Source organism: Larus michahellis, chromosome 5 (assembly GCF_964199755.1).
Source record: "Larus michahellis chromosome 5, bLarMic1.1, whole genome shotgun sequence".
NCBI lineage: Eukaryota > Metazoa > Chordata > Aves > Charadriiformes > Laridae > Larus > Larus michahellis.
Window position 1 is genome coordinate 80,005,297 of NC_133900.1, and position 26,007 is coordinate 80,031,303.

General features: G+C 37.9%; 1 protein-coding gene across 7 annotated transcripts in view; it reads left to right on the forward strand.

Moving 5' to 3' along the window:
* FAT1 (FAT atypical cadherin 1) overlaps window positions 1-26,007 on the forward strand; it is a 112,322-nt gene that overhangs the window by 53,187 nt on the left and 33,128 nt on the right. For all 7 annotated transcript variants that reach the window (XR_012587122.1, XM_074588220.1, XM_074588223.1 and 4 more), the window contains exons 4-9: window positions 4,410-4,471; window positions 9,360-9,689; window positions 10,220-10,430; window positions 14,503-14,642; window positions 23,887-24,162; window positions 24,375-24,585. Coding sequence is in view for 6 of the 7 variants with exons in the window: in XM_074588220.1 (XP_074444321.1) it covers window positions 4,410-4,471; window positions 9,360-9,689; window positions 10,220-10,430; window positions 14,503-14,642; window positions 23,887-24,162; window positions 24,375-24,585 (1,230 nt within the window). In the remaining variant the exon portion in view is untranslated. The remainder of the gene's footprint in view (window positions 1-4,409; window positions 4,472-9,359; window positions 9,690-10,219; window positions 10,431-14,502; window positions 14,643-23,886; window positions 24,163-24,374; window positions 24,586-26,007) is intronic.

The window sequence follows — 26,007 nt, forward strand, 5'->3', positions numbered from 1 at the left end:
TGTGCTGTTTTTCAGATACAGAGGTAAACGTGATGTAACTGTGCACGGAGTTGAAAGCTTATATGGGATAAAATAAATCCCTGCTAATGTCAGCTCCCTTGTGCTATTTTCTGTTCCAAATGTAGTGCTTTTATTTATATTTATGTAATTGAATGCTGTTGTTACGTTTTTGTCTGTTTGTTTTAATGCTGTTTAAAATAGAAATCTGAAGTAAATTTTATTTGAATACAGCTGTAACTATTTTGATTTTTCAGTAGACCTCAAATAGACAGGGGATATCCCCAGAATGTAAACTCAAAGGAGGAATGAAGGGAGAAAAGTACAGTTGTATGTGTTACCTGGTCTGGGTTTTTTATTTTGTTTTCGTTACGGATGTTTACTCAGTTCATTATAGTACCTCTCCAGATAGTGAGGCAGAACAACTGTGGTTTATCCACAGACTCCCTAAATTATTAAGCCACTATTATGAAAATATTTCTGCTGAGGTGAATTTTGAAACATTACTGAATAGAAAAATTGCACCAATTCGCTAGAGATACCATTTGCTCATCATTAGCTTAGACATGTTTGTTATAAACTTGTGTTTTCCCAAGGAAACTTGACCCATCTTGCCATAGCGTGCATTGATTCCCAGGTGGAATAATAGCAATGTGAATTACTGGAACTCATTGTTCCTTTTGGGGGGAGTGGGGGGGTGGTAAGAGGAGGCAGAAGGAAAATGGGAAAATATGACTGCAAAACGATGCTCTGGGAGTCAGTTTTGCCTCAAAAATGAATGCTTTGTCCAGTGATCTGTTTCTCAACACATGCTCTCATTTCTCTCATTCAGCAGTGAACAGATTCTTCCCCCTCTCATAATAAGGATTTCAAAACTGCTTATGTTACAGACTTCTTCAGAGGTTGAAATGATCCTTTACTTGTCACCTCTGTGCAGATGTGGTGTATGCAAAGGTGTGGTTATTCATTTGTTTGTGTAGAGGGAGGGATGCGGCAAGGAGATCTCCAAACTGTTACAGAAAAAGAGAAGGGAGCTCAATCTAAAAAGTTTGAGAACTTTTGTTTTCAGTAGAAAGAAGAGGGTGGTGGCTTCTGTTGCAGCAACCTGGCTTATATTAGGTGCAAAGATTCTCCCCAACCATCTTAATGTGCAGTCACAAAAGCCACACTGTATGGGAACACTCGACCTTATTATCACAGCCTTAATTCAGAAAAGCTCTCCAACAGGTGGTGAAATCTGTCGATGCAGCATTAAACATTTTATAATATACAAAAACTTGGAAAAAATGGAAAAACTTAGTGATTGCCATAACCAAACCTTTTACAATCTTAAGCTGTAGTGAAACACTTGACTGAAGCTAAATTTCCGCTTAGGAAAGCGGCTAGCAGCAAAGAGTTAAATAAAAAGAATGTCATGCATGTGTATGTGATTCTAAATCCAGAAGTGTTACATTTCCTTTGTTGGCATTAGTTTCTGCTGAATATACAGGATATATATGGTGAAGACTAAACCCTTCTGTTATTGGTCTGAAGTGTTTTAACAGAAGTGTGGCATGCTTGGTTGAAAAGACTGGAAGTTTTAACAGATGAAAGCATGTATTTTGTTCTTACTGGATATTTTTCTGCTTACCCATTCGAGTTGTATAGAGTTGTACATTCATTAGCAGAAATTATATCTGGAACTAGACTTTCTTTAACTAACTGTAGTATGTGGAGTAGTGGTGCATGATAGAATTCTGTCTGGAGTGCCTGCTGCATAAGCGTATTTTTATTTTTTTCCCAAAGTATTAGTTGGCATTTATTAGCGGTGCATCCAGTCTTAATGGCTCTTGCTGGGGGAAGAGTGGGTAGGAAGCTGTTGAAGGGTGCCATCTTTCTGCTCTCATGTGTTAGCAATTCTCTCCTTGCTGCTGCGAGAGATGGAATCTAATATTGTCAGAGGGTGTAGACTGAATATTGGATATTCAGAGAAATGCAAGCATAACGAGACATTTCTGCTGGAATTACTTCATTCTTCCTGTGCTTTTGGGGATCCTCCCTATCCTCAACCCAGCAATTGAACAGCCAACTCCTTTAGCGGCTGTGCTGAAATTTACCCTTTTCCCTTGCAACTGTGGTGAGTCTCAGGGGGATTAATGCTTCATGGGAGGGCTTCTGCCGGCTTTCTCCAGAGGTACTCAGTAGAAAGAGGTGTTTAGGAGAGATTGTGTTTCTTGAAGTCACCTACAAGTCCCTTTGCTTGAGGGAAGCAGATGAGGCATCTGCTCTGCCATTTGTTCATTTCCAGTTAACAGTTCTGCGCTGTTCCCCATAGAGCCTGTGAAAAGAAAAGGTGTGCCTTGGCCAGTCTTAGCCAGGAGATTGGGAGGAAGCTTTGTTTAGAATATGTGACAATAAATATTTTCACTTGTCATTGTTCACAGCTCTGAAATCTCGATGGGAAGATATTAACTCAAGGAGGTTAATACATAGTTGTCACATCCTTTTTTTTTTTTTTTTTTCTCCCTTCCCTGTCCCCCCTGCCTTAAAATTTAGACTATCAATGCAACATTTTTTCCTCGTTTTTTTTTTTTTAATTTTTATTCCCGCTTTCTTTGTAATGAAGGGAAATTACTTCATAATACCACTAAGATGTATCCTAACAATTACACACGTATATTCTATGTGTTGCAAAAGCATAAAAAGATAAAGTAGGAGAAGATTATGTATCTTTGTCTAGAATACTAGGTGAATATAATGGATTTGGCACAACGGCAAGCCAAATGGCTGGAAAAACAAGGGCAGGTTTGACCATAATTGGAACAGCCATTATTTGCTGTTTTGCAGGCATTATTTGAAGAACAGTTGTTTGAATATTTGACAGCTGTAATATTGCCTTATATAGGTTTTGTTAATATTATTTAGCGCAGACTGTCTATTTTGTTGGTATGTGTAGACTACAGCTCTATTTGACAGGAGCATTGAGTAGCTGGGCACTGGTGGTATGCAATTCTGTTTCTGTTGGCCTTTCTCTTTTAAGTGAAACTGAAATCTTTATTGCTTTTCTTACTTACGCACTATTTTTTTATCTGCTATGAGACAAAATTGAAGGCTTGCTTATTGTAGCAGATCAACCCTGAAAACTTTATAAATGGATTTTAATTTTGCTTATAAGAGGTTTTATTAATAATAAGCTTACACTACAGTTAGAAAAAGGAACAGGAAGTATGCAGCCTGTGTTTTGTTCTCTGTTTTGTCCTTAATTGGGTAATTGCTTTCCTGTTTTTCAGTTTGACAATTAAGGATCGAGATGTCAGTGCTTTTCTGTCACTGTAAAAAGCTGGGACAGTTGCATAAAAGGTCTCATGACATTGCAGCATCTTCTAACATATGCGGGATTCTTCCTACAGAGAACAGGATTTGCGTCAGGCGAATCCAAATCTTGGTGTTTGCTCCATGAAAAGCCAAGTTGGGTCTAGCAGGGTTTACTAGCACGGGCTCAGTGCCATGTGAACACAGTGATGGTGTTTGGGGGGCCAACTTGTACCTGCAAACAGGTTGATGGCTTTGTGTAGCAAAGAAACAGTTATGTCTTGTGTCTGCATCCATGGCACGGTTAACCCCCACCGTACCAAACCGTGCAATTACAACTGAGAGTTGACTGAGTTTACTTTTCAAGAAACTCAGTAATTTAAATTTTGAACCTACTGGTAGGGAGAATTAATTCAAATAAGATCCTTTTGTATTTAGATTTCACTGTCTTTTTGTCACCTCTTGCTCTTTGACTTTCTTCATTTAAAGTAAAACTCATCATGCATTCCTAATCTTGCATCAAAGGTGTATCAAACTCTTGCAACAAAATATAACATCATGCATCAAAAACTTGTCGTCATTCTCCGCTATTGCCAATAGCAACCCTTTGGCTCCTTGTCATTGCCAAATGAAGCCAATGCACACAAATTGCTCTGCTTTCCACCATCCACCATCTCTTCAGGTCATTTTTTTTCTGTTGTTATCACTAAAAATATATGCAGATGTTTCTTCTGAAGAGATTGGTAATTGTTCAAATCATGTCTGTAAGCACCCTTTGAATAAGGTGTATGAACACCTGAAAACAAGACTTCATGTGAGTGAATTGCATACATTACTCCTGTCAGGAGTATGACATGCACAGATGTGTTGGAAAATTGAAGTGTATGTGTCTGAAAGGCTACAGCCATGTAGCTTCCAGATTGCAACAAATATTTTCAAGGCCCTTAAGGACTGGAAACCCCTCACCCCTTCCCTTAATGAAAGCGCAAGTTCTGCAATAATAGAAGAGACCACCTAAGAAGAAATTGAGATTGGGTATATCAGTAACTACTGGTTTAACCTAACCTTGATTCAGATTATTTTCTTTAAGGCTCTGATTAATTATTCTTTTATGTTTACAGGTCTAATTACAACCACATCTAGAAAACTAGATCGAGAGCAGCAGGGAGAGCATATACTGGAGGTAAATAATTTCTTTATTTCTCTGAAAAACAGTAAGTTCGTTGCTCTTTTACAGAGAGTTAAATTTACCATACTTGATTACTATATGAAGAATTTAGAGAACTGGATTTCAGAAATAATTTGCTTCTATGATCATTATATTGCAATACACAAAACTACCTATCTTATAAAAACAGTGTGTTGTGACTTTTTCATAAGAAAAGAGTTAATATGCAGATCAAGGGCAATTTTTTGGTTTTATATCGGTTAACCAAGATTGTTTTTTCAAAAAGTACAAAGGCATGATTGTTAAAAGGAGGAAAAGGAGGAGTGTGCTTCCTTTTTTTTTTTTCCTCTGTAATTATTGGAATAGCTATTTCAGCCTGCCTTTTGATGAATATAGACCTCTGAAAAAGAAGTGTAGAATCTTTTTTTAACATTGTGAATACAAACAGATAGTAAGTGAGTAGACATTTTTCTGCATAACATATTTATCAATCACATAAGTAGATGAGTTGCAAAATGTGCCTTATAGATTCGGAGTCCAAGAGCATGAAATTCATGACACAATTCTTTTATTTAGCTACATTTAATTGATCACCTAGAATTCATGTAATACCTATTCTCATTCTCTGTCAAACAACATGAAGGAAAAACACATAGACTAATGTGAGTCTTCCAGTTTCCCAATGTTGCCGTGCAGTGTGGTGGCACTTAATTTTCACAGTGATACTTAGATGCTAAGATTTATCTGGAACCTTTATTGTACCTTTTCTCCTGGATGATAGATAAAGGACTGCAGTGTGAGTCGGCAAAACTAACATTAAAGCTGGAGAAGCAAGTTTGCACTTACTCAAAACCTATGAAATCTGTAGAAAGGTTTTCTAGTAGGACTGCATAGACTTGGAGATGAATGCTATTCCTTGATAGCACAAACTATCCTTTTTCAGAACTCCAGTGTACATACAGTCTTCTGTCTGCTTGGTGCATTGCAAGCTGGATTAATGCAGCTGTTGGGCCAAATTTTTATCATTATTTTCATTTCTGTATCAGCTTCGGAAATAACTCTGCACAAAAGTAGCAGTAAGGTGGAATTTCCTCTGCAGTGTGTTTCTAGTAGTACTCATAGCAAAGTTAATTGGCAAATCTGGTTTAGTACTAGGCACGTTATTCCTGTAAAGTCACTATATTATTCTCTTTTAAATTACCTCCTTAAATCTGCTTGTGTCAGTTTCCCAAAGCACTTCATGTCAGTTATATCTCATTTCTTGGCCACTGCTATGTATATTAATTGTAAAATTGGTATCTCATGATTTTTGCTCCTATGCATATTGTGCTGGCTTTTGTATTAGATCTGTACAGAAAATAAAATGAGCTGTGGATCATTCTCTGACCCTGAAGCCACCTGGCAGAGTATGGCTTTGAACGCACATACCTTATCCCTGGCAGCGGGTTGCCATGTCCACGTTGCCTGTTGAGAACGGTGCAAGGATTGTGTGAATTCTCAGGCTGCAGCGAGGCAGTATGTGGGAGGTGCTTCTTGTTCTGGGCCAAAATTTATGCCACAGATCACACTAGCAGTGTAATATTACGGACAGTTTTCTGCTAGCAGTCCTGCCTGCTAATTTAACCTAAATTATTACAAGATAACATGTACAGGACTCAAAGTTGTTTGTTTGGTTTTTTTTTTTTTAAGGTTACAGTATCATACAATGGTACGTAAATCCTCCTGGCTTCAGCTTTCTCTATAAAGAGACTAGATTAAGCTGATTGCTCTTTAGTTTGGAATATTGGTGGTTGCCTGCTAGTATCGTTTATAATTCTTCATTCTTCCTTCATTTTGAATCCCAGCTGGTTGTTAAAGTTTTAAATAAAAGTCTGCGAAGTATCCAGCAAAAGAACTCGTAACTAGAGAGCGAGAATGACAGACAGCATGGCCCAAAGTAGCAGTTTTCCCATTTGTTAGCTTTATGTTGACACCTTTGAAAATAGGTTGGAAAGAAACCCAGAAATGCACAGAATGATGGGCAATATTATAAGCCAAGTGCCGAGCATCTGGCTAATTAATTGAGCATTGAAATGTTGACCAGATGGGTTGGTGGGTTTATTCCTTGTTTGCTGTTAAATTTGATCCTTGATTGCACTCCTGCTTACATAATAGTAATTAATATGCCCCATTCTTTTATTCCCAACTTGTAACTATTTTCTGAGTGCCAACTGTCACTTTTTTTAATGCAATTATCTTAGATTAGCTTCGTGTTATTCTCTCTTATCTTAGTAGTCTGTTTGTTGTGTCAGTAATGCCTTCAAAACTGATGTGGCATTCAAATCCAACTAGATTTTCCTCAGATTTGCCATTTTCTTTCTGCTTGGATCAGGGTAATGCTAACTTTATGTTAACAAAAAGTTATTCCACACCCCTTGGAATTTCCTCTTTTGGGATGTGTTTTGGGTTTTTTGCAAACTGAAAGATACATGGTTGTGTTCCATTACAAGTAGTAAAGGGAACACATATTCATATATGTGGAAATCCTACCATCTGTTAGAGATGAGCATGAACTTTTGCATTTCATGTTGTATTTCATGTGTTTTTGTTGTGGTTAATCACTTTACTTAGGCTTTTTCATTTTCTTCATGCTTGCAAGTTATACCATGTTTCATTTGTATTTCCATTTTTTTTCCTAAAATAGACGAGAAAGGGCAAAAAACCAAGAATATCTGATCATGTCCTCATTCATGTCAATGTAAATTCATTTTTTTTCCATCAGGGATTCAACTGTAGTCTTCCATTAGTATTCATTTCACTATTTTGTAGCCATTTTTTCCTTGAATCCTTATGCTTTTCCATAGTCAAATTTCCCAGAGCATCCTAAGAACCAGTGAAAGAATTCACCATCCACATTCTTGAAGAAAAATACTTGTTCTCCCCACATCAGGGTGGGCTTGTTGGAACTGCAGTGTCCTGTATCAGTGGTGTGTAGGGTTTTTTATTTGAGATAGAGGGGGTTGGTTTGGTTTAACACCCTCCACAGCACTGAGCTTAGAATCATAGAATCATTTCAGTTGGAAAAGACCTTTAAGATCATTGAGTCCAACCATGTATCTTCCCTATAATGTTTTCCCAGTGCTACTCTAGTGACTGACTTCTATATGGAGCTTCCTCCCAGTAAAGACTTAAATCTTCCTCGCAAACTCAAAACCAAAAGGAAACTGCAGCATGTAACACATTTCCCATAGAATATGTTAGAAAAACTGGGTGGTTGGTGGTTTTTTTGGGGGGGGGGGTGTTGTTTTTTTGGTTTTTGGGGTTTTTTTGGTTTTTTTTTTGCATTCCCCTGCAGCTTTGACAAGTAGCTACTAGAATTAAGATGAGCATCTCTCAGTTCATCAGTTTCCTCTAATTACAGCAGAGCTGGCATAGGTGACCTTCAGACATCCGTTTCTATGTAATAAAACGAAGGCAAATTAAGTCAAGGAAGATGACTTTAAAGAAGGGGGGGGGGGGTGGGGAGAAAAGGAGTGAGAAAAAGAAAATGAAGGGAAGACCATAGAAAGGCTGAGGAAGAGTGCTGCACTAGGTCATAAAATTGTTCTTAAAATGAGACACAAGGATAAAAATTCTACAGCTAAAACCAAAACCAACGCAACATCAAAGAGAAAGCGAGGAAAAGAACACAAAAGATTGACAAAAAAATGTCTTTACCCATCATTATTCCGTGTGTCTTTAGTGCCAATTTTTTGGAAAATATCCCCTTCAGAAACTGAGATTTAGTCAAACCTGCTAAAGGTCAGGTAATACAGTTATCAGTGAAGAATTTGTATTTAAATGCTTTATGTAGTAGCAGCTAAACTCTCCCTTGAAAATGCCTGGTGTCTGTCTGAGCCTATTCGTTTTTGTGTGGATGGCAGGGTACAGCCAGAAAATGATGGGCCTGATTCTGTAACTCTCCTACTAACCCAGCTCTTGCAGGAAGCAGGGATATAAACCCCCTACCCTTTTCTTCTTTGAAGTAGATGGTAAAGTAATTTACATCTGCTTATATTTAACCCCTTATTAACTAATAAGGGATTAAATAGGTAGGAGTTATTCCTATAAATGAACTTAAATTTTCCATCAGTTTGATCCTTTTCCAGTAGATAAGGATTTTTTTCTCTGTTTTCTGACTTCAAATTAACATAACTCTTCTATTATATTTCTGTTCACTGCCCATACCAATAATACCGGATCAGTCCTAGAATTAATGTTTTAGAAGATTTCATACTCATTTCCTGGCTTTTTTGTAGAAATGTTGACTATTGCTGGAAGAGCAGACTTGCTTTAATTTCCCATTTCGTTTAGTCTATGGAAATAGATTGTTGTGTGTCTTCAGTAAAAAGCAATTTTTAGGCTTCTTTCAAACGAGGTAGTGATTTTTATGTCTTAAAATACAGGGATTTTTAGTACATAAGCCTGTCAAATTCTGAAACTTATTTTCTTATGAAATCCTTTGAGGTGTAAAATCAAATTATTAAATTGAAAAGTTGCATGAAAACATTAGGCTGGAAGTACATTATGATATTTTTACAGTGAAGTTGTTGTCAGAGATACTATCCTTGTGTGCTGTTCCTGTACTCAATATTTCAGTTACAATGCTGCAAAATAGTGAAATAGATTTAATATATATATATTGACTCCTACGTGCCATACATTGAAACATCAAAATGTTAAGATAGTAGCAGAATAAACTTTTGTAGCGCCTTTTGTAAATATTCACCAAATAGCTGTGCACAATGGCCTTTAAGTAACTGAAGTTAAGGAATTACTTTACAGTTGTCTTAGGCAGTTGTAGGAAAATCTGATTTAAAAAGAGCATTTTTGGAAAGACCCTGTTTGAATTGAGCGCTAACCATATCCTTTTTAATAAAACCAGGTAACGGTAACGGACAACGGTATTCCTGCAAAGTCAACGATTGCACGGGTGATTGTGAAGGTCTTAGATGAGAATGACAATAAGCCTCAGTTCCTTCAAAAGTTCTACAAAATCCAGCTTCCAGAGCGCGGTAAGCCAGAACGAGAGAGAAGTGCTAGGAGAGAGCCGATCTATCGAGTTATCGCTGCGGATAAAGATGAAGGCCCCAATGCAGAGATCTCTTACAGCATTGAAGATGGTGATGAACACGGCAAATTCTTTATTGAACCGAAAACTGGAGTGGTTTCATCAAAGAAATTTTCTGCAGCGAGGGACTATGATATCCTTTCAGTGAGTCAAAATCTTGTATATCATGAATACACAAAGTCTTCTTTTATCTGTATTCTTATCACTTCTTACTCAGTAGCTGGCAGATGAGTGACTGCAGTATCTAAAGGAAGAAAGCTTCAACAAATCCAGAAGTATTGTTTTGTGAGTTTGTTTGTTTTGCGTTTTTTTGCTTTTAAAGGATGATTTCAGATGTTTGTATTGAGAAAGAGAATCAAGCAACTGCTGTTCTTTTCCGGAACTTGACAGATAACGAACACCATGAGGGAACATAAACAATCAGTTTCTGTCTCTTTCAGGAAGAAAGCAAAATAAAAGTGAATTTATGGTAACAGTTTGTGCTACTATCAGGTGCTGCATACTTTTTCTCCATTTGCAGATAATGAAGGGCAAGTGGCACTTTGAGAGACACTTAACCTTTTTGGGTATATCTCACACAAGCAAACACGCTTGGAGCTTATTACTACTTTTCCATTTATGTGACATAATGATTTATGTGATCCTGTAGCCTAAAAGATGTGTCTGTTTCACAGATTAAAGCTGTAGATAATGGTCGTCCACAAAAATCATCAACTACACGGCTTCACATAGAATGGATTCCAAAGCCCGTCCCACCCACAGAGCCCATTTATTTTGAGGAAGCCTTTTTTTCTTTTACGGTGATGGAAAGTGACCCGGTTGCTCACATGATTGGCGTAATAGCTGTTGAACCTCTTGGAACACCACTTTGGTTTGACATAACGGGTAAGGATGCCTTAAGGGCTTTTATTATTAGAAACAAATGCACGGAGTCTGAGATACTAGAGGGCTCATTGCAGCTTGGTTTCTTAATCGTTCTTCTAAATAATGCAATGTTTTGGCATTCTTTATCTGTGGATATGTATTTTTCCCCTTATTTCATTATAAATCAAAATGACTTTTCAATTTTTGTCAATGCCACTATATATCAAAGATTAAAATTGCATTGCAGAATATCTGCTGTGCTGCAGTTTCGGAAATGACTTATGAATATTGTGTCAGTGAAATTAAAACGAATCAAATCAATCTCATAGACTGTAGGATAGGGAAAGAAATAAAATGCCAGTTTTCTGCAAACTGGGATAGTCCACCCGAAGAGAGATTATACTGTTCACATTGATTTCTTGTCCTCTGTGCTGCTTCTCAGTTTGCTGTCCCTTGATTCAATACTAAAAGGAAAGCTTGCCATGTTCCTAACCCCAGCAAACTTCTTCCTGTACATATTCTCGCTACTATGTCATACCTTAGCCTCTACCATCCAACGGGGAATTCTAATCAGTAATATGACTGTACGTTGATGCTGTGGTGACAAAATGAATAGCACTTTTCAATTTTAGGCTTACTCACTAGGCCTGTTCACTGTATAGCTGATACTAAAACATGTTCTGCCCTGTGTTACGTGCTTCAGAATCAAGGAGAATAGCACAGCCTTGTCTCAGGAGAGGTATCTGTATGGGGTGAACTGTTTCTGGTCCTAAAATAGTCCCACCAGACTGGGATTTTTCCACCACAATCACAAGAGAGAGAAGGATCCTTTTCACCTTGGTCACTGCTAAACATTTCAGCCAAATTTATGGTGTTAAGTTGTTGGGGAGAGCGTTTTTTGAATTATTACTTAAAAAATAAATTATTTTTAAGGTCTGTTTTGATGGTATGCATTTCCTAAGGGATTCTGAGAACAGCAACAGTTAAAAACAAAGTTTGTAAAACTGATACGTGTATCAAGAATATATAAATGCCAAATATTTGAGGGTGTTCTCAGAAAACCTTCAAGCACAGGAGAACAAACACAGCTCCTCCCCTAAATGCATGCTTAATGCGTGAACAACCTGTGACGATATTGATAATAATTTCTAATGTATTAAATATTTATAGATTTTATTTTTAATGGTTCTTTATAATGTATTCTGGGAGAAAGAAGAAAAAAAAAAAAGAGTTCCTGCCCAACTAGATCGTAGCTGAATAAAAAGTGTTTGTGTTTAGACAAACCAAGGGGTTAGAGATCTGTACAACTGTGCAGAGGGAATAAAGAGTTCAAGATGCCTCTTCGCATTCTCCCAGGGGAAGAGGTCTCTGCATTAGGGGTATTTTGCGACTGAGGCTGCTCTTTTATTGCTCTCCCAAACACACACACATAGATGTGGGACTAGAAAAGCAGAAAATATAAAAATAACTGAAGTGAGCAGGAGAGAGAAGAAGGTTCCATGTGCTCGAATTCAAACAGGGTCATCCAGTCAACAACAAACAGAAACAGCTGTAGACCAAAAAGAGTCCATTAGAGGAAAGGTTAAGAAAGGGATATTGTCAGGAAAAGGTGAGTGGTTCATGGAGATGAAAGAGACCAGATAGAAGAGGCCTCAGAGGTCTTGAGAGTTTCCACAGAGTACAGCAATGGCATTTCCTGGGGTCTTTAATTAGCAAAATTTGTTAATTAGATTGGGGATGTACTTTCCTGTTGTCCTTTTTAGTTTGCTTCAACTGCTGTGCACTCTGAACAGTGTGTACATCTCAGTAGAATTCTGATGATAGCGGTATTTTGATTTGCTTCTTTTAAGTATGCAGCACAGTTTGGACATTTACATAATTTTTATTGTATGCTTAAAGCAGAAAATAGATAATCTCTTCCTGCTGTTTTTAGAAAGGCATATACAGGAAAGGGGAAGGAGCGAACTTGTCCATACAACGTAAAATAAACCATTTTATTTTGACTGTTTTCTAATTAAAAGTGATTTGGAAAGTTTGATACGTGATCATGTTGTGAATTATCTGCTACTCTTACAGGTGGTCATTATACTGCCCTCTTTTACTGTTTCTAATAGCATGAATTAATTTGATTGACAGCTTTCCTTTGTGTTCTGTGCTTGCTTTCCATGCTTTCTTTCTTTTTGGCTGAGCCAGGAGACAAGCTTGCTAGTGAAGTATTTTACATCTTTCAGATGGCTTGTGACCTGAACTGTACAGCAGAAGGTATCTGCTGAGATCACATAATTTATTACCAGATTATGAGATCTGAAATGAAAGCGTACATTTATAAAATATTTATTTTATTAACCCTTCGGAAATCAAAGTGCTCACAGTTGCATTTGTGAAAGGTTCGTTTTTGTTTTGTTTTGTCATCATTACATTGATACAGCATCAATTCAGAGCATCCAGTTTTGACTTTGGCCAAAACTGTTGCTGTTACACTTTCAGTGTACCAGATGCAGAAGTTTGGGTTGAGTTCTGCTTCAGCGGATTACCAGATATCACCAGTGCTACAAAAATTAGACGAGGCCTTTGTGATTTCCTTGATAAGGAAGAACAAAAAGTTGGTTAGAGAATTTATTCTTGTATCAGGGAAACTGAATGAACAGATTCACCCTGATCTTCCCTTAAAATGGAGATGTCTTCATTGAGACATTAAATTCTCCTCTCCTAGCCATCTGAGAAAACGGTTAGAGACTCACTTTCTGAAGCTGACATCTTGCACAAAGCCCATTAAAAAAATGTCATGTACGCTTGTTAAAAAAAATTAAAAAGGCTGCTGCCTTTCATGCTGTCCAGTTTATATCCGTTCATGTGATTCAGATACTGCTGCTGGGCCAGTAAGAGGAGCTGGCTTTCAGTGAAACTAGAAAAATTACGTTATCTTTGTCATTATCAAATATCTTAAATCCAGTGAAGCAGAATCCAGCCCATCTTTCCTAAACTGATATGTCTGTCATGCAATGGAACCTTCTGACGATGAAAGCCTTTCTACATGTGAATGGGGGCCCATTTCGGTATTTACTGTTCTTTCTTGGATTAAGTATAAATTTGCAACCTTTGGAACTTCACCCTCTCACTTGTAGCCTTGTTTTTTCCTAAAAGGCATTCAGTGATTTACAAATCATAGCATGTAAAAACTCATTAAAAAAAACCCAAACCCACTCACGATATCTGAATGCTATCCGTGTAAAATATAATTAGAGAAACACATGCACATAATTAGAAGAAATTGTTTTGCCATATCTAGCGCTGGCTTGACCAAAATAAAAATTGATTCCTCCGTTTTAGGCAGTTTATTGAGAGGTCTAAAGCAATTGTAGTTAAATGGCAGTATTTATCATTGCTAACAATATTTGGACTTAATGGACATTGTATTCTCATGACAGTCTGCTCGGGGTGGCATCATGATGATCAATTAAATGTTTAAACGACTAAGTGTAGCTATTGATCTACATGGTTATTTAACTATGTCTGAGTCCCGCTTATCTCAGTAGGAATTAGATAGCGAGTCCTTTAGATACTCAGCGTTGAGGTGAGAATCCTTTGGAGGTACTGTAGCTTTTTCAACCTTATCTATAGTCATATACGAGTATAGTAATTTATACTCTGATCCAAATCACACAAATTTGACAGTATTTCTGATTTGGGATTTTCGTGTATTTTGATAAAAAGTTTATTTTTTCACTAATTAGCCGGACTGTCTGCAAAGAATGAACTGTCGCATTTCACCTAGTAATTCTGTTTCCTGCTATTTGGAATCTTTAAATTCTGGTTAAAAAATAAAAAAAAAGGAAACAATCTCTCTAACTTGCTAACTTTCCATGAGCCAGACAAATCAGCTTTGTCCAACAGTAATCAGTTTTAAATATCTGTAAGTAGCAGCATATCATATTACCAGAAAAAAAACCAGGGGGTTTAAAATAAGTGTATATATGTGTGTATACAGTTCCACCTTCATTAAGCATCTGAAGACAGAACATGATCATACATGAAAATCATGCAACAGTGCTGTGTTTTATGAACTTCTCCCTCTCCCAATTTCCTGAACAAGGTGGCAACTATGACAGTCGATTTGATGTGGACAAGGGCACTGGAACTATCATTGTCGCTAGACCTCTTGATGCAGAACAGAAATCAAATTACAACTTGACGGTAGAGGCAACAGATGGAACCAGATCTATCAGCACTCAGGTAATGGACTTTCTAATGAAGCACTTACAGAAGACGGAATTTGTAGTGGAGGGTGGAGAGGGTGTTGCATTTTCTCGTTACCCTTTTTTTTTTTTATCCTGGACAATGAATATTGTTTATATAAATTAGGGACTCCATCTAAAATAGAAGTGGATTCTGACATAGAGTCATGTTATTTGGTGGTCCAGGTGGGAGGTTGTGTGTTACTATGCTGTAGCCTGAATCAGCCGCTGTTAAGTTATATCATGTTCCTACATTAGCTGAGTAAATGAAAACAGAAACTAAGCCCTTCCATGCGTGATTTACTTACAAGAAAAGGATTAATACTTCTTATGTGAATTACCCCTCTTTATTCAACTCCCCCAAAATCACCAAATAATATGATTACTTAGCTTGAAATTTAAAAGATCACCATTGTAAGGTTGTTTGGATTTTCCCTCCCCCAAGATCTGTGGATGACAAATTGTGCAATGTCCAATTATCGTTTCATAAAATTGAGCTGCTCTTTCTGCATGGTGTGCAGAAACAAGGTTTAGATGATAACATCTCTGTGTATCTTCCCAAGGACTTTGTTTTGGCTTCAGTGGAGGTAGAGATTGCCAAACACTCAAAAGTAGCAAACACTCAAAAGTACAAAAAGTAGCAATAATAGACAAACCAATTTTTTTTCAAATTACCTCTCTACTAAGGCTCCATGGTGGTGGCATTTCTTTGCAGTTGGACTAATAAGTTTGCTTTAAGGCAGAAGCCTTTTGTGACACTACCGGAAATAACTCCTAGTAAAGTAGGTTATGATGTATATCCTTCTGTTTTTCCCATCTAGTTTATTTCCCTATTCCAGAACCTGAATATATTTGGAAGTAAGGTTTAGCTGAGGTTGGTGTGGATGGAGCCATGAGCATAGAGGAGCTCCGCTTTTCTTCCAAATAGAAATGAAAGGATTTTATTGATTTAAGACTGTTGGATTAGGACAGTGATGTGTCTGTGTGGCCTACCCCTGTCACTGAACTACTGCTCAGGAACTCAAAGAGCAATAAGTAGGTTGCTGCTGTGTTTTTCTGTATATGGAAATCTGTTATGAACGCAATTTCTTGTTCTGCACTATGTATGTTTTTCTGTCGTCTTTTCTAATCTCTTATATGTTGCCTTCGTCCTTTTGGCCAGAGGGAGAGATGTTTCTTGTCAATGTTTAAGATGTAAAACAGAATCTTTATTGACCTGACTGTGTGTCTGGAGGCTTGATAGGTCAAACAGCCTAAATTCAATAGTAGAAGATTGCAAGGCTAGCAGTTTCCTTTGAGAGCTGCCTTTTCCTTTAATGGTGACAATTATGAGTGATGTTCTAGACCACGAATCTCCAAACATGACATGTGCCCCCATCAGAACTTGCTGCTGTTATAGCCATGGGGCCATTGCTGCTGATAACCACCATAAAAGGTTTGGAGAATCCTGCTGTAAATATATGGCCCAGTTGTCATAAAAATATAGAGCAGATTCATTTCTACTGATTACAGAATGCTGGATAGAAGGCATGAATTAGTTTGAAAAAAAACTCAGAAGAAACCCCAATCCAACTAAGAGAGAATTTCTTTTGCCAGGAAAGTCAGAAAGAGAGCAAGAGGCTTTCCACACGCTTCCCCACCCTCCCAAGAATGCCGTCAAAAATGCCACCATGCAGAGTGTGTTGGGGGTAGCCTGGGGACTAGTAAGGGCTGAATTTGTGGTCTCGATGACTGCAGATATTCTATCCAGTGCTGCTGCTTCTATAGCTGAATTTATGCAGGCGTCCTGAGCTGTCACAGTTGAACCATAATCTGCTTTGTCTTCTGGAACAACCAAGAATTGGAAGGTCACAAAAATACTTTAACCCTCACCCCTTCTCTTCCTCGGGTTTACGTGATTCATTTAGTTCTTCTCGGAAGTGCACAGTGTAGCTTTTGTCCAATTTCTTTAAATGAATTTGTTATTTTAGCATTTTGTAAAGCTGAGTGGACATTATAAACATTTACCACAGCAGCCTTCTGCAGAAGAATTGGAGTTGTAGTCTCAAATTTATCGTCTCTTATTTCTGTGATTGCTTTTGGTATGTATTTCTTTTGTGTCTTTCCTTTCCTCTGGCAGCTAGAGTTGGCAGGAGCAGAGGTTGTGGTTTCTGTTACAAGGGAGCACAAAGGCTTCCTTTGCATTGTCTTCCTTTTTCTCCTTGTGGGATAAGCACGAGTTACTGTTCAAGTCTCATGTTCCTGGGGTATATAGATGGAGGAGCATGGATTAGTTCAAACTCTGCAACTGTTGGTGCATGAACAGAACTCCTGATTTTTAACTGATTCTCTTATCTCCCCCGTAACTCCTGGCCCACCCAAATGGTCTGATCTGTTAAGATAAGTCCTATCCTTAAGAAGATGCATTTCAGCTGAAGCAGGGGAATTAAAAATGTTGATACGAAATCAAAGTTGAAGGTGTGATTTATGGCTGCCACTGTGTAAATTCCGTTGCTCACTGCTGATATAACGATGATGAAAGTTTGAGTGTTGAGGTTGTGTTGGATTCTTCTAAGAGCTGATAAACAGTTAAAATGGAGTGACAGGCAAAAAGAAATAATAAATCTGTTTATTGAGTGCATACATTAGGAACAACAATATGCCATACACAGCTTTCAGCTTACAAAGTAATTGCTGTAAACATTGGAAATACAGTAAACAATTTAACAGACCTTGTTTAACAGCAGATTAAATAATTTTATGTTTAATTTGAAAAAGGAAATGACATTTTCAAGATGCTGAGGAGGGGGACAAGAAACCAAAATCTTATTGTGTAAAAGCAGTGTATTGAATCTGACTTTAAAGTAGAAGGCATTTGCTGGCCTGAGGCCATTAACATCTGTAGAGCATTTGACTCTTTCAGGACTTCAGTTAAATAGCTTTTTTGAAAACTACAGCAGCAGTAGGCGTGGAGGCTATTAGAATTTTGCATGCATCTAAATGCCAAATGCATGATGCAAAACGAGGACAAACAAATTCCCGGCCTACAGTAGCAGTGTTAGATGATGTTACAGATGACTCCTGTCACACTAGGAAGGAATATGATTAAAAAAACAAATCAATGTACTGATTTTTTTAGATTAAAATGTTTTGGCCTTAAATAGAAAAGGTTATTCATAGGATGTAAGTAGCAATATATTAACTATTGAGTTGCTTTTTTGGGGGGGGGGAAAACAAGAAAGAAAAAAAAAATCCTGTTTCTAGTTATAGCTGCTTCCAGTCATTGCTATGTCTATCAATTTTTTTCACTGCAAGTAATGCTTAAGATGGTTTAAAGCTAATTGCAGCATCTTACCTATTGCTGTGCTAGTGCAGAATATTTAATTTTGCTTTATGCAAAATTTATATGGATATTATGCTTTGGGGTTGATTTGGGAATGAAGGATAGAATGTTCTTCAGTGATTAAATGTGCATTTTTGCTTGCGATCACCACACTGCTCCACAGAGACATTTTAGAATGGGAATGCAGTTATATTATCTCTGGATAATATAAATTTTTGTTTATGAAAATAAACACATCAAGGTAACTATAATGTCATTATGAATGCAGAGAGGAGGAGATTTTAAACTCCACATAGAATCAGCAAATGAAAAATTAGGTTAAAAGAATCCAAAGGAACATCGTGTTTAAATATTACACACTGAGTATGTTCTGTCAGTGGCACATATCTCCTCTATAACTTACTAATAATCAATGTGTTCCGATGCAAATTTATGTTTCACCAGTCAAATAGTTAATAGATTTCAGGTCCTTCCCCTAAATAATCCTGAGCTGCTTTGTTCTCTGTATAACCAGGTTGCATGACTCTCAGTGAGATCAGAGGAGAGGGCAGTTGTGCAACGCAGCCTTGCAAAATGAGTCAAGTTTCTTTAGTTCCAGACCATTTTGTTTCAGAGATCCCATTATGGTCTGTTAATGTCAAACTTTTCTACAGTGTGCCTCTTTAATATGCAACTTCTTTCTTAAGAGATAATATCACTGTATTTCATTTGAATTTAATCTTACAATTTCATTGAGAATTTATGTAGATGGTTTTATTGTTATTATACATGTTACTTCAGAATAACACAAGCTGCTCATGTATTTTGTTCACAGGCCCACAAACCCATATTTTTCTGTGTGGGTCTTTAAAATTGCACTCAAAATTATTACTGCAGGTGCCTTTCATTTAATTTGAAGGCCTTGACAGTTTACATGAATATTTGGTCCTCTTACATTTAAAAGGAAATTGTACATCTAGCACCTGTCACTTAGCATCGGTTAAGAAACGCTGTCTTGAAAGTAGGGTTTCCTTAGTACGTTTATTTAACAGTTTAGATTGGAAGGAGCCCCTGGAGTTCATGTAGTTAAAACTCCTGCTCAAAGCAGAGCAAACTGTAAAGTTGGATCGAGTTGTTCAGGGAGTTGTCAGGTTCTAAGTGCCTGGGATGATGGGGGTGCCGCCTCTTCCTTGGACATGCTTTGATGTTGGCGTTTAACAACCCTCCTTGAAAATATATATTTATTTCTTTTTATGTCTAATTATAGTTTCCCTTATTGGAGCTTGTGAGTTTTGCCTCTTGTCCCTTCACCGTGCACCTCTGAGAAGAGTCTGGCTGTCTTTCCTGCAGCCCTCCCTTTACACAGTGGATGGAGAGCTTTTAGATCCCCATTGATTTTAATGTCCCTTCACTGGGTTCGCTTCAGTTTGTCAAGATCTGTCTTGCACTGCAGGGCGCAAAACTGCAGTGGATCCCCGGTCCCACCAGTGAATGCCAAATAAAGGGGAATAACTCCTTTCCCCCTCCCTGCTGCTCCCCTGATTAAAGCAGCCCAGCATGGAGTTAGCCAAGTTACCAAAAGCGTGCGTGTCCATTCACATTATGCTTGTCCACCACAGTCTGCGGAGGGGCATGAAGTAACAACATCAGTGAGTGAGAAATGAATCCTAAAGGATGTAGATAAAACACCTTTCACTTGAGTCTAATAACTTTGGATTTTAGGTACATTTAAAATGATTGCACTAAGAGATCAAATTGGGTATTTGTAGTTGTGTTCACCAGTGTGGAGAAAAACTGCATGCCTGGGCAAGTAATTTGACAAGTAATGGAACACCTGAGCAAGCCACTCGTAGCGACTGAGTCATTATGTTTCTTCCTTAACAATATTTTTGTTAATACTTCATATTTAATGGTGCTGTACATTTTGATGAGCTAGCTCCTTATCTGCTACCTTTTTAGAAGATGTCTCCTCATGTGTTTAGCGGTAAGGTCATTTTAACCGCTTCACTAGCTAATACCAGAGGAAGTTGATGCCAAGTCCTTCTGGTGGTATGATCAACAGATCACTTCTCAGTTAAGCTGGGTCATTGGCTCTGTGGTTAGTCTTGCAGGTACCAATGCTGGTTTCATTCCTGGCATTTAACTAAGTACTTTGCATGGCTTTTTTGTGGTGCTCCATGCTAGAAATGCTGTTTTCCTGTATTCGTTTTGCGTAGTACCAGCAGCACAAGTAGCCATGTCTTCTGCTCCAGAGAGTCATCTTGCGCAGTTGCTCTGGAGTTGCATTCCTCCCACCTCAGGGTTTGACTGATGTTCCTGTATTTCCTCATTTGAAGGGAAATAGATACGAACTTAAGTAACAGTTTTGATTTAAATCGATCAAATTTGACACTTTATCTTTTCACTTGCGGTTTTTCTGGGTGTAAACTTAATCTGTTGGGGGGTGGGAATTGAATAAAAAACATTGTTGATATGTTCATTTTGGAAGCATAGTATCCATGAATTAAGTGTTGTAATTGTATATGGCCATTTAACCTTTTAGTTATACAAAATGTATTTGTTTAGTTTGGTTTGTATTGAGGGTGAGAGTTTTTCTGCATTTTTTAAATTTTTTGGCCATCTTCATTTGTTTTCATTTTTCTGAGGACCCATGTTCAGTGAGCAAGTGTTTTTACTAAAATGCTATGTAAGTGACTGTATTGGACCCTTCAGTATTTCTTCTTCCGAGATGCATTAAAATGTATTTTATTTATACAGAATTCAAAAAAAAAACGCACCAACGACTGTGCTTGTGTTGCTTTATTACATCCTCTCTAATTATGACAGTCTAAAAAAAATCTCATATTTAGGGTCATATTATTTTCATTCTTGCTGTTCATTTTCCAGTTGAATTTGTTAGTGAATATGTTTAAAAACTTGACCTAATATGTATCCTGGGTCACCTACCATTCATTTTTCTCCTCACTGAAAATCAGTATTTATTCCAGCTCTTTGTTTCCTATCTTTAATCAGTTTTTAATCCATGGCAAAACCAAACTCCTTAGTTTCCATAGCAACATCTTGCAAGGGATTTTATCAATGTGCCAAATGATGAGTTTATTTGCTATTTCTTCTGTTTTCTGGGAAATCTAATAAATTATGGGAGGCAGCGTTTTCCTATAAAAAGCAGTGATGGTTTGTAATTTTTCTGACAGACTGTTTCAAACGCTGAATAACCACCTATGTTTATGAGTATTTCCCTAAATGTACTATATCTCAGATTATGGCCGACTGACCCGCAACCCCTGGAACTACATCTACTAAAAAAGTTAGAGGTGCGTGTGTGTGGCTGCGGACACTCGTGTGCACACACATACCCACGCGTGCCCCCCTCCCCACCCTGCCTGTCTGCAGGTGGAGCTTTGCGTTATTAACAGCGTGTGTTACGTTAGGAGGATTACCATTTTTTTGTATTTCTTATTTTTTCCTCTCTGCAGTTCAGCAGGACCTGGGGGTGGCTCCCATCTTGCCTTGGTGATTTGTCTTCATTTAGCAGCTTATTGCAGCAGCCAGTGATCTTGCTTACCCGCAGGTTTCAAATAAACTTAAAACCGTTTTTATTCTTTGCATGGCTTTTTATTCTGTATCTGCCTTCTGACTCTTGAGATTCCACATTTGCCATCTTCCACTCTGTTCCTGTATTCCCTTTTATATCCCTCTCTGTTCTTTTTTATTAACCAAGTGAAATTCTCAGTGAAAATAATCTTCTGGTGACAGTTATTTCAGCTACCAGAGCGAGCAATATCAGAGTTTTTGGGATGGCTTTCCTATGTTATAATACAAGAGTTATCACAAGCGTTCCGCACCCAGGTCTTTGTGTTCCCAGATTCTCGCTTCCATTAAGCAATCTGCCCCGTGGTGCTTCCAGGGTTGGTGCAGGACTTCGTTATGTAGATGCAAAAGTCTTTCTGTTTATACTTAAAATAAAATCCCTCTAAGTGTCTCCTAAACTCTTGGCAGCATTTGTAGAGTATATTCAAGGACTGCCTATGTATATCTGAAAGGTATTTAAATGTTTTCAGCCTGTATTAAACTTTGCCATTAGGAAGGACTCATTGTATTGGAGCTTAGGTAGGAGTTGCAACCTGGATAATACACCTGCATCTGAAATAAATATTTTAGGAATTGGTATGACTCCTGTTGATACACTTAACACCTGTTTTTCCTTGGTACGAATTTTAAAGTAAGATGCTAGTTTTGCAAAGTTGAAGTTGAGGAAGTTTTCTCTTCCTGTAGTGAAATATATGGCATTTCCTTATTATTTATCACCATCAGGATTCATCTCATCTAGTTCTACTGCATACAATTTAGTATCTTATATCTCTAGACTCCACCAGGTATCAATGCAAAGTGAATAAGTATCTTCAAAGGGCAATTTAACCCACTTATGTTATCATAAGTATTTATTTTAAACACCTGTTGATGGCACTTAACTGATCTAAACAAAGAAGCTAACCTTTGGGTGGCTAAAAGCATGGCTGTATGTGCAGCACATAAAGAATCGTAGAATGGTTCGAGTTGGAAGGGACCTTAAAGACCATCCAGTTCCAACCCCCCTGCCCTGGGCAGGGACACCTCCCACCAGACCAGGTTGCTCCAAGCCCCATCCAGCCTGGCCTTGAACCCCTCCAGGGATGGGGCAGCCACAGCTTCTCTGGGCAACCTGGGCCAGTGTCCCACCACCTTCACAGCAAAGAATTTCTTCCTAATCTCTAATTTAAATCTCCCCTCTTTCTGTTACCCCTCATCCTATGGCTCCCCTCCCTGATCCAGAGTCCCTCCCCATCTCTCCTCTAGGCCCCCTTTAGGTACCGGAAGGGGCTCTAAAGTTTTCCTGGAGCCTTCTCATCTCCAGGCTGAACAACGCCAACTCTCTCAGCTTGTCTTCATAGGACAGGTGCTCCAGCCCTCTAATCATCTTCATGGCCCTCTTCTGGACCTGTTCCAGCAGGTCCATGTCCTTCTTATGTTGGCATGTCCAAGAACTTGAAATTAGCCAAGCGTTCTTGGAGCTTTGCTGCCCAGCTGCCAAGTCCTCCACATTACTGTTACTCATATGATGTTACCACTGGTGAAAGAACAGGATGGTGGCTGAATTTCTTACTCTTTTTATACAAGAGCTCAATGCTGTGCGAGGCAAGTGGGTGTGCAAGGGTCTTGTGTGGTTCCAGGGAATATTATTATTCAGACAGAGAGAGCATTGCCTGTGTAGCACATAGGTGAACCCATCTGAACTTTGGTGGGGAAATGCAATTTGAAGCATCAAAGTTACTATTACTGTAACTTCAGAGAAATTGTGTTGGTGACCAGTTACCTATGCTGAGATTGTGCTTACAGGGCTGAAGAAGAGCAAATAATGCTTGTGGCTCTTCGAAATAATATGCTTTTTGGGAATTCCATCGCTTTTCCATTCTTGCCTAGGCTTGGAAACATAAAGAGCTGAAAGAGGATTGGTTCTATATGAGGGCAAGGAGGAGAACAGTGCATCCGCTGCCTTGGAGAACATTGGTTACAATTCCAAATTTGCACAAATAAAAAGGACTTTACCCACCCTCGGATCCATATTGAATTTTTTATGTTATTTTTTTTTAATTTCAAAATTAATAAGGAATTCTTTTTCATCTTGCTTTAGACAAAAATCATTCCCTTTAGGGTATCTTACCTAAGGCATTTTTGATTGTACAGATTTCTCGTTTGACTTTGGGAAAGGTGAGGCAGATTTGGGTTTAGTGACATTCTTCTTCCCTACACCTCTTAGATCTCTCCCCTTCCCCGAAAAAAGTATTTGTCTTGCAGTGGAATTATTTCAGTATTATGGTCTGATTTTTAATGAAATAGCCTCTTTTCATCTCTGATTCCCAAATATCATCGATGCTTTCCCCTTCCCATTGTATCATTTCAGGTTTACATCAAAGTTATAGACACAAATAATCACAGGCCTCAGTTTTCTGCTTCAAAGTATGAAGTTGTTATACCTGAAGACACCATGCCAGAGACAGAAATTCTGCAAGTCAGTGCCACGGACAGAGATGAGAAGAATAAACTGATTTATACTATGCAGGGCAGCACTGATCCCATCAGTCTTAAAAAATTTCGTCTGGACCCTGGAACTGGCTCTCTTTATACTTCAGAAAAACTGGATCATGAGACCATGAACCAGCATATTCTCACAATAATGGTAAATAAACGTAATATTTCTTCTGTAGTCAATAACATTTTTTTAATGTCTTTTTTAATTTTTCCCCTCAATTCAAACTTTTAGTTTTATGTTTAATTTGTGTGCAGTCTTTGCCTCTGACTGGTACAGATTGAACCTTGAATTACTGCTAATATTTGCTGAACTACTGAAATAACGGTGCTTAATTACTAGTAATGTGCTAACTGTTTCAGGTTCGAGATCAAGATGTTCCTGTGAAGCGCAACTACGCTAGAATCATCATTAATGTTAGCGACACAAACGATCACGCTCCATGGTTCACCAGCTCTTCCTATGAAGGACGGGTGTACGAGTCAGCAGCTGTTGGATCCGCAGTACTGCAGGTTACAGCGTTAGATAAGGACAAAGGAAAAAATGCAGAAATTGTGTACTCTATTGAATCAGGTATATTGACTTTCTTACCTCCTCAGTTTATTTTGAAACAGTGCTCGCTGGCCCTTTGTTTCAACTGTAGGCGTGTATAAAAAATAGCTGTAAAAAAAGCGGGCAGTACAGGTGTATGTGTCATATTCTGTGAGACGTATATAAGATACAGCCTCAGAGCATTCAAAAGAAAACTAAAATGACAAAGATTCATCTCCCTCCCTTAGCCGTTTATATTATCCTTTAGATACATCTGCAACATTTTAGTAGTATTAGAAGAAAAAGCTACCGTGAAACATTTATGAGGGGTGTGTTCTTTAGAAATTACAGAAGCATTAAATTCAGATCTAAAAAAAAAAAGCATTCTTTTTGGATAATGTAAGTGATATTTCTTGGCATAGGCAAAGCAAGGATTTGATGAAGAGAGTAAGAGCCTGTGATAAGACACGTGCTCTCGTGTTTAGCACAATGTGAAAGAAAGGAGCTCAGAAATAACTTACAAATATCCATATACTTAACCACTGAATAGTCCCAGTTTTTAAGTTAAACTTTCTGATAGACGTAGCAAAGAAGGAGTTGCTTTGCATGGTTCCCTCTGGCTGATTTTAAATAGGGGGACCGCTATCCTAGCTCAATAATATATATAAGAAAGTCTGGTCGATTTGGCGTGGCTCCTTGCAGATTGCAGGCCAGAGAAGAGCTGCTGCTATTTATTTGTAATGTCAAAGTATCTTTCTGAACTTGCCTATAACAATTCAATTCAAATGATGGCAATTTTGAATAATATGAAAACAGGATGACATTGACTGAGTTCACTTACCAGACAGAAGTGAGTTTTGGCTCAGTCCATTAAATCTAGATACAAGCCAGCCATTACCAAGGTCCTGAACTCTTTAGGCACTATGACTGGAAAAAAAAAATTTTTTTAAATTTCATTACCAATGTGCGGCACTACTTTCAAGGTAGAAAGTAATTTAAAATAAAAATCCCAGTAACAAGCATAAGAGACCGTATATTAAAGGGAACAGTAGGTAAAAAGTTATTCAGTTATTGTTGCATGCAAGGTGATATGTGGAAATGCTTTTTTTTATTTGACACAAGTTGCTTTGTAAAGCATAGGAATCATTTACTGTAAATATTTTCCTTTTCTTCCCCCAAAGTGTTGTTTTGGTATGAAAACATACTTCAAAACTGTGTTAAAACAAAGCTGTGATTATGATACACGGAAGAGGAAGAATATGTTTAAGTGTCTCATAGGTTGCTTAAAATATCTGTTTGTTTTCTGTTATTTGTAGAAATATGACCTTTTTACTAAGCAGGACACTAATATCCATAAAACTTTTCTCTTGCCTTTCCCATTTCAGTAGTGCTTGTTTTACGAATGCCAAAGCATAGCAAGAAAAAACTGTGTGCGTGCTGTCTAGAATGAAGTTAACACCTTGT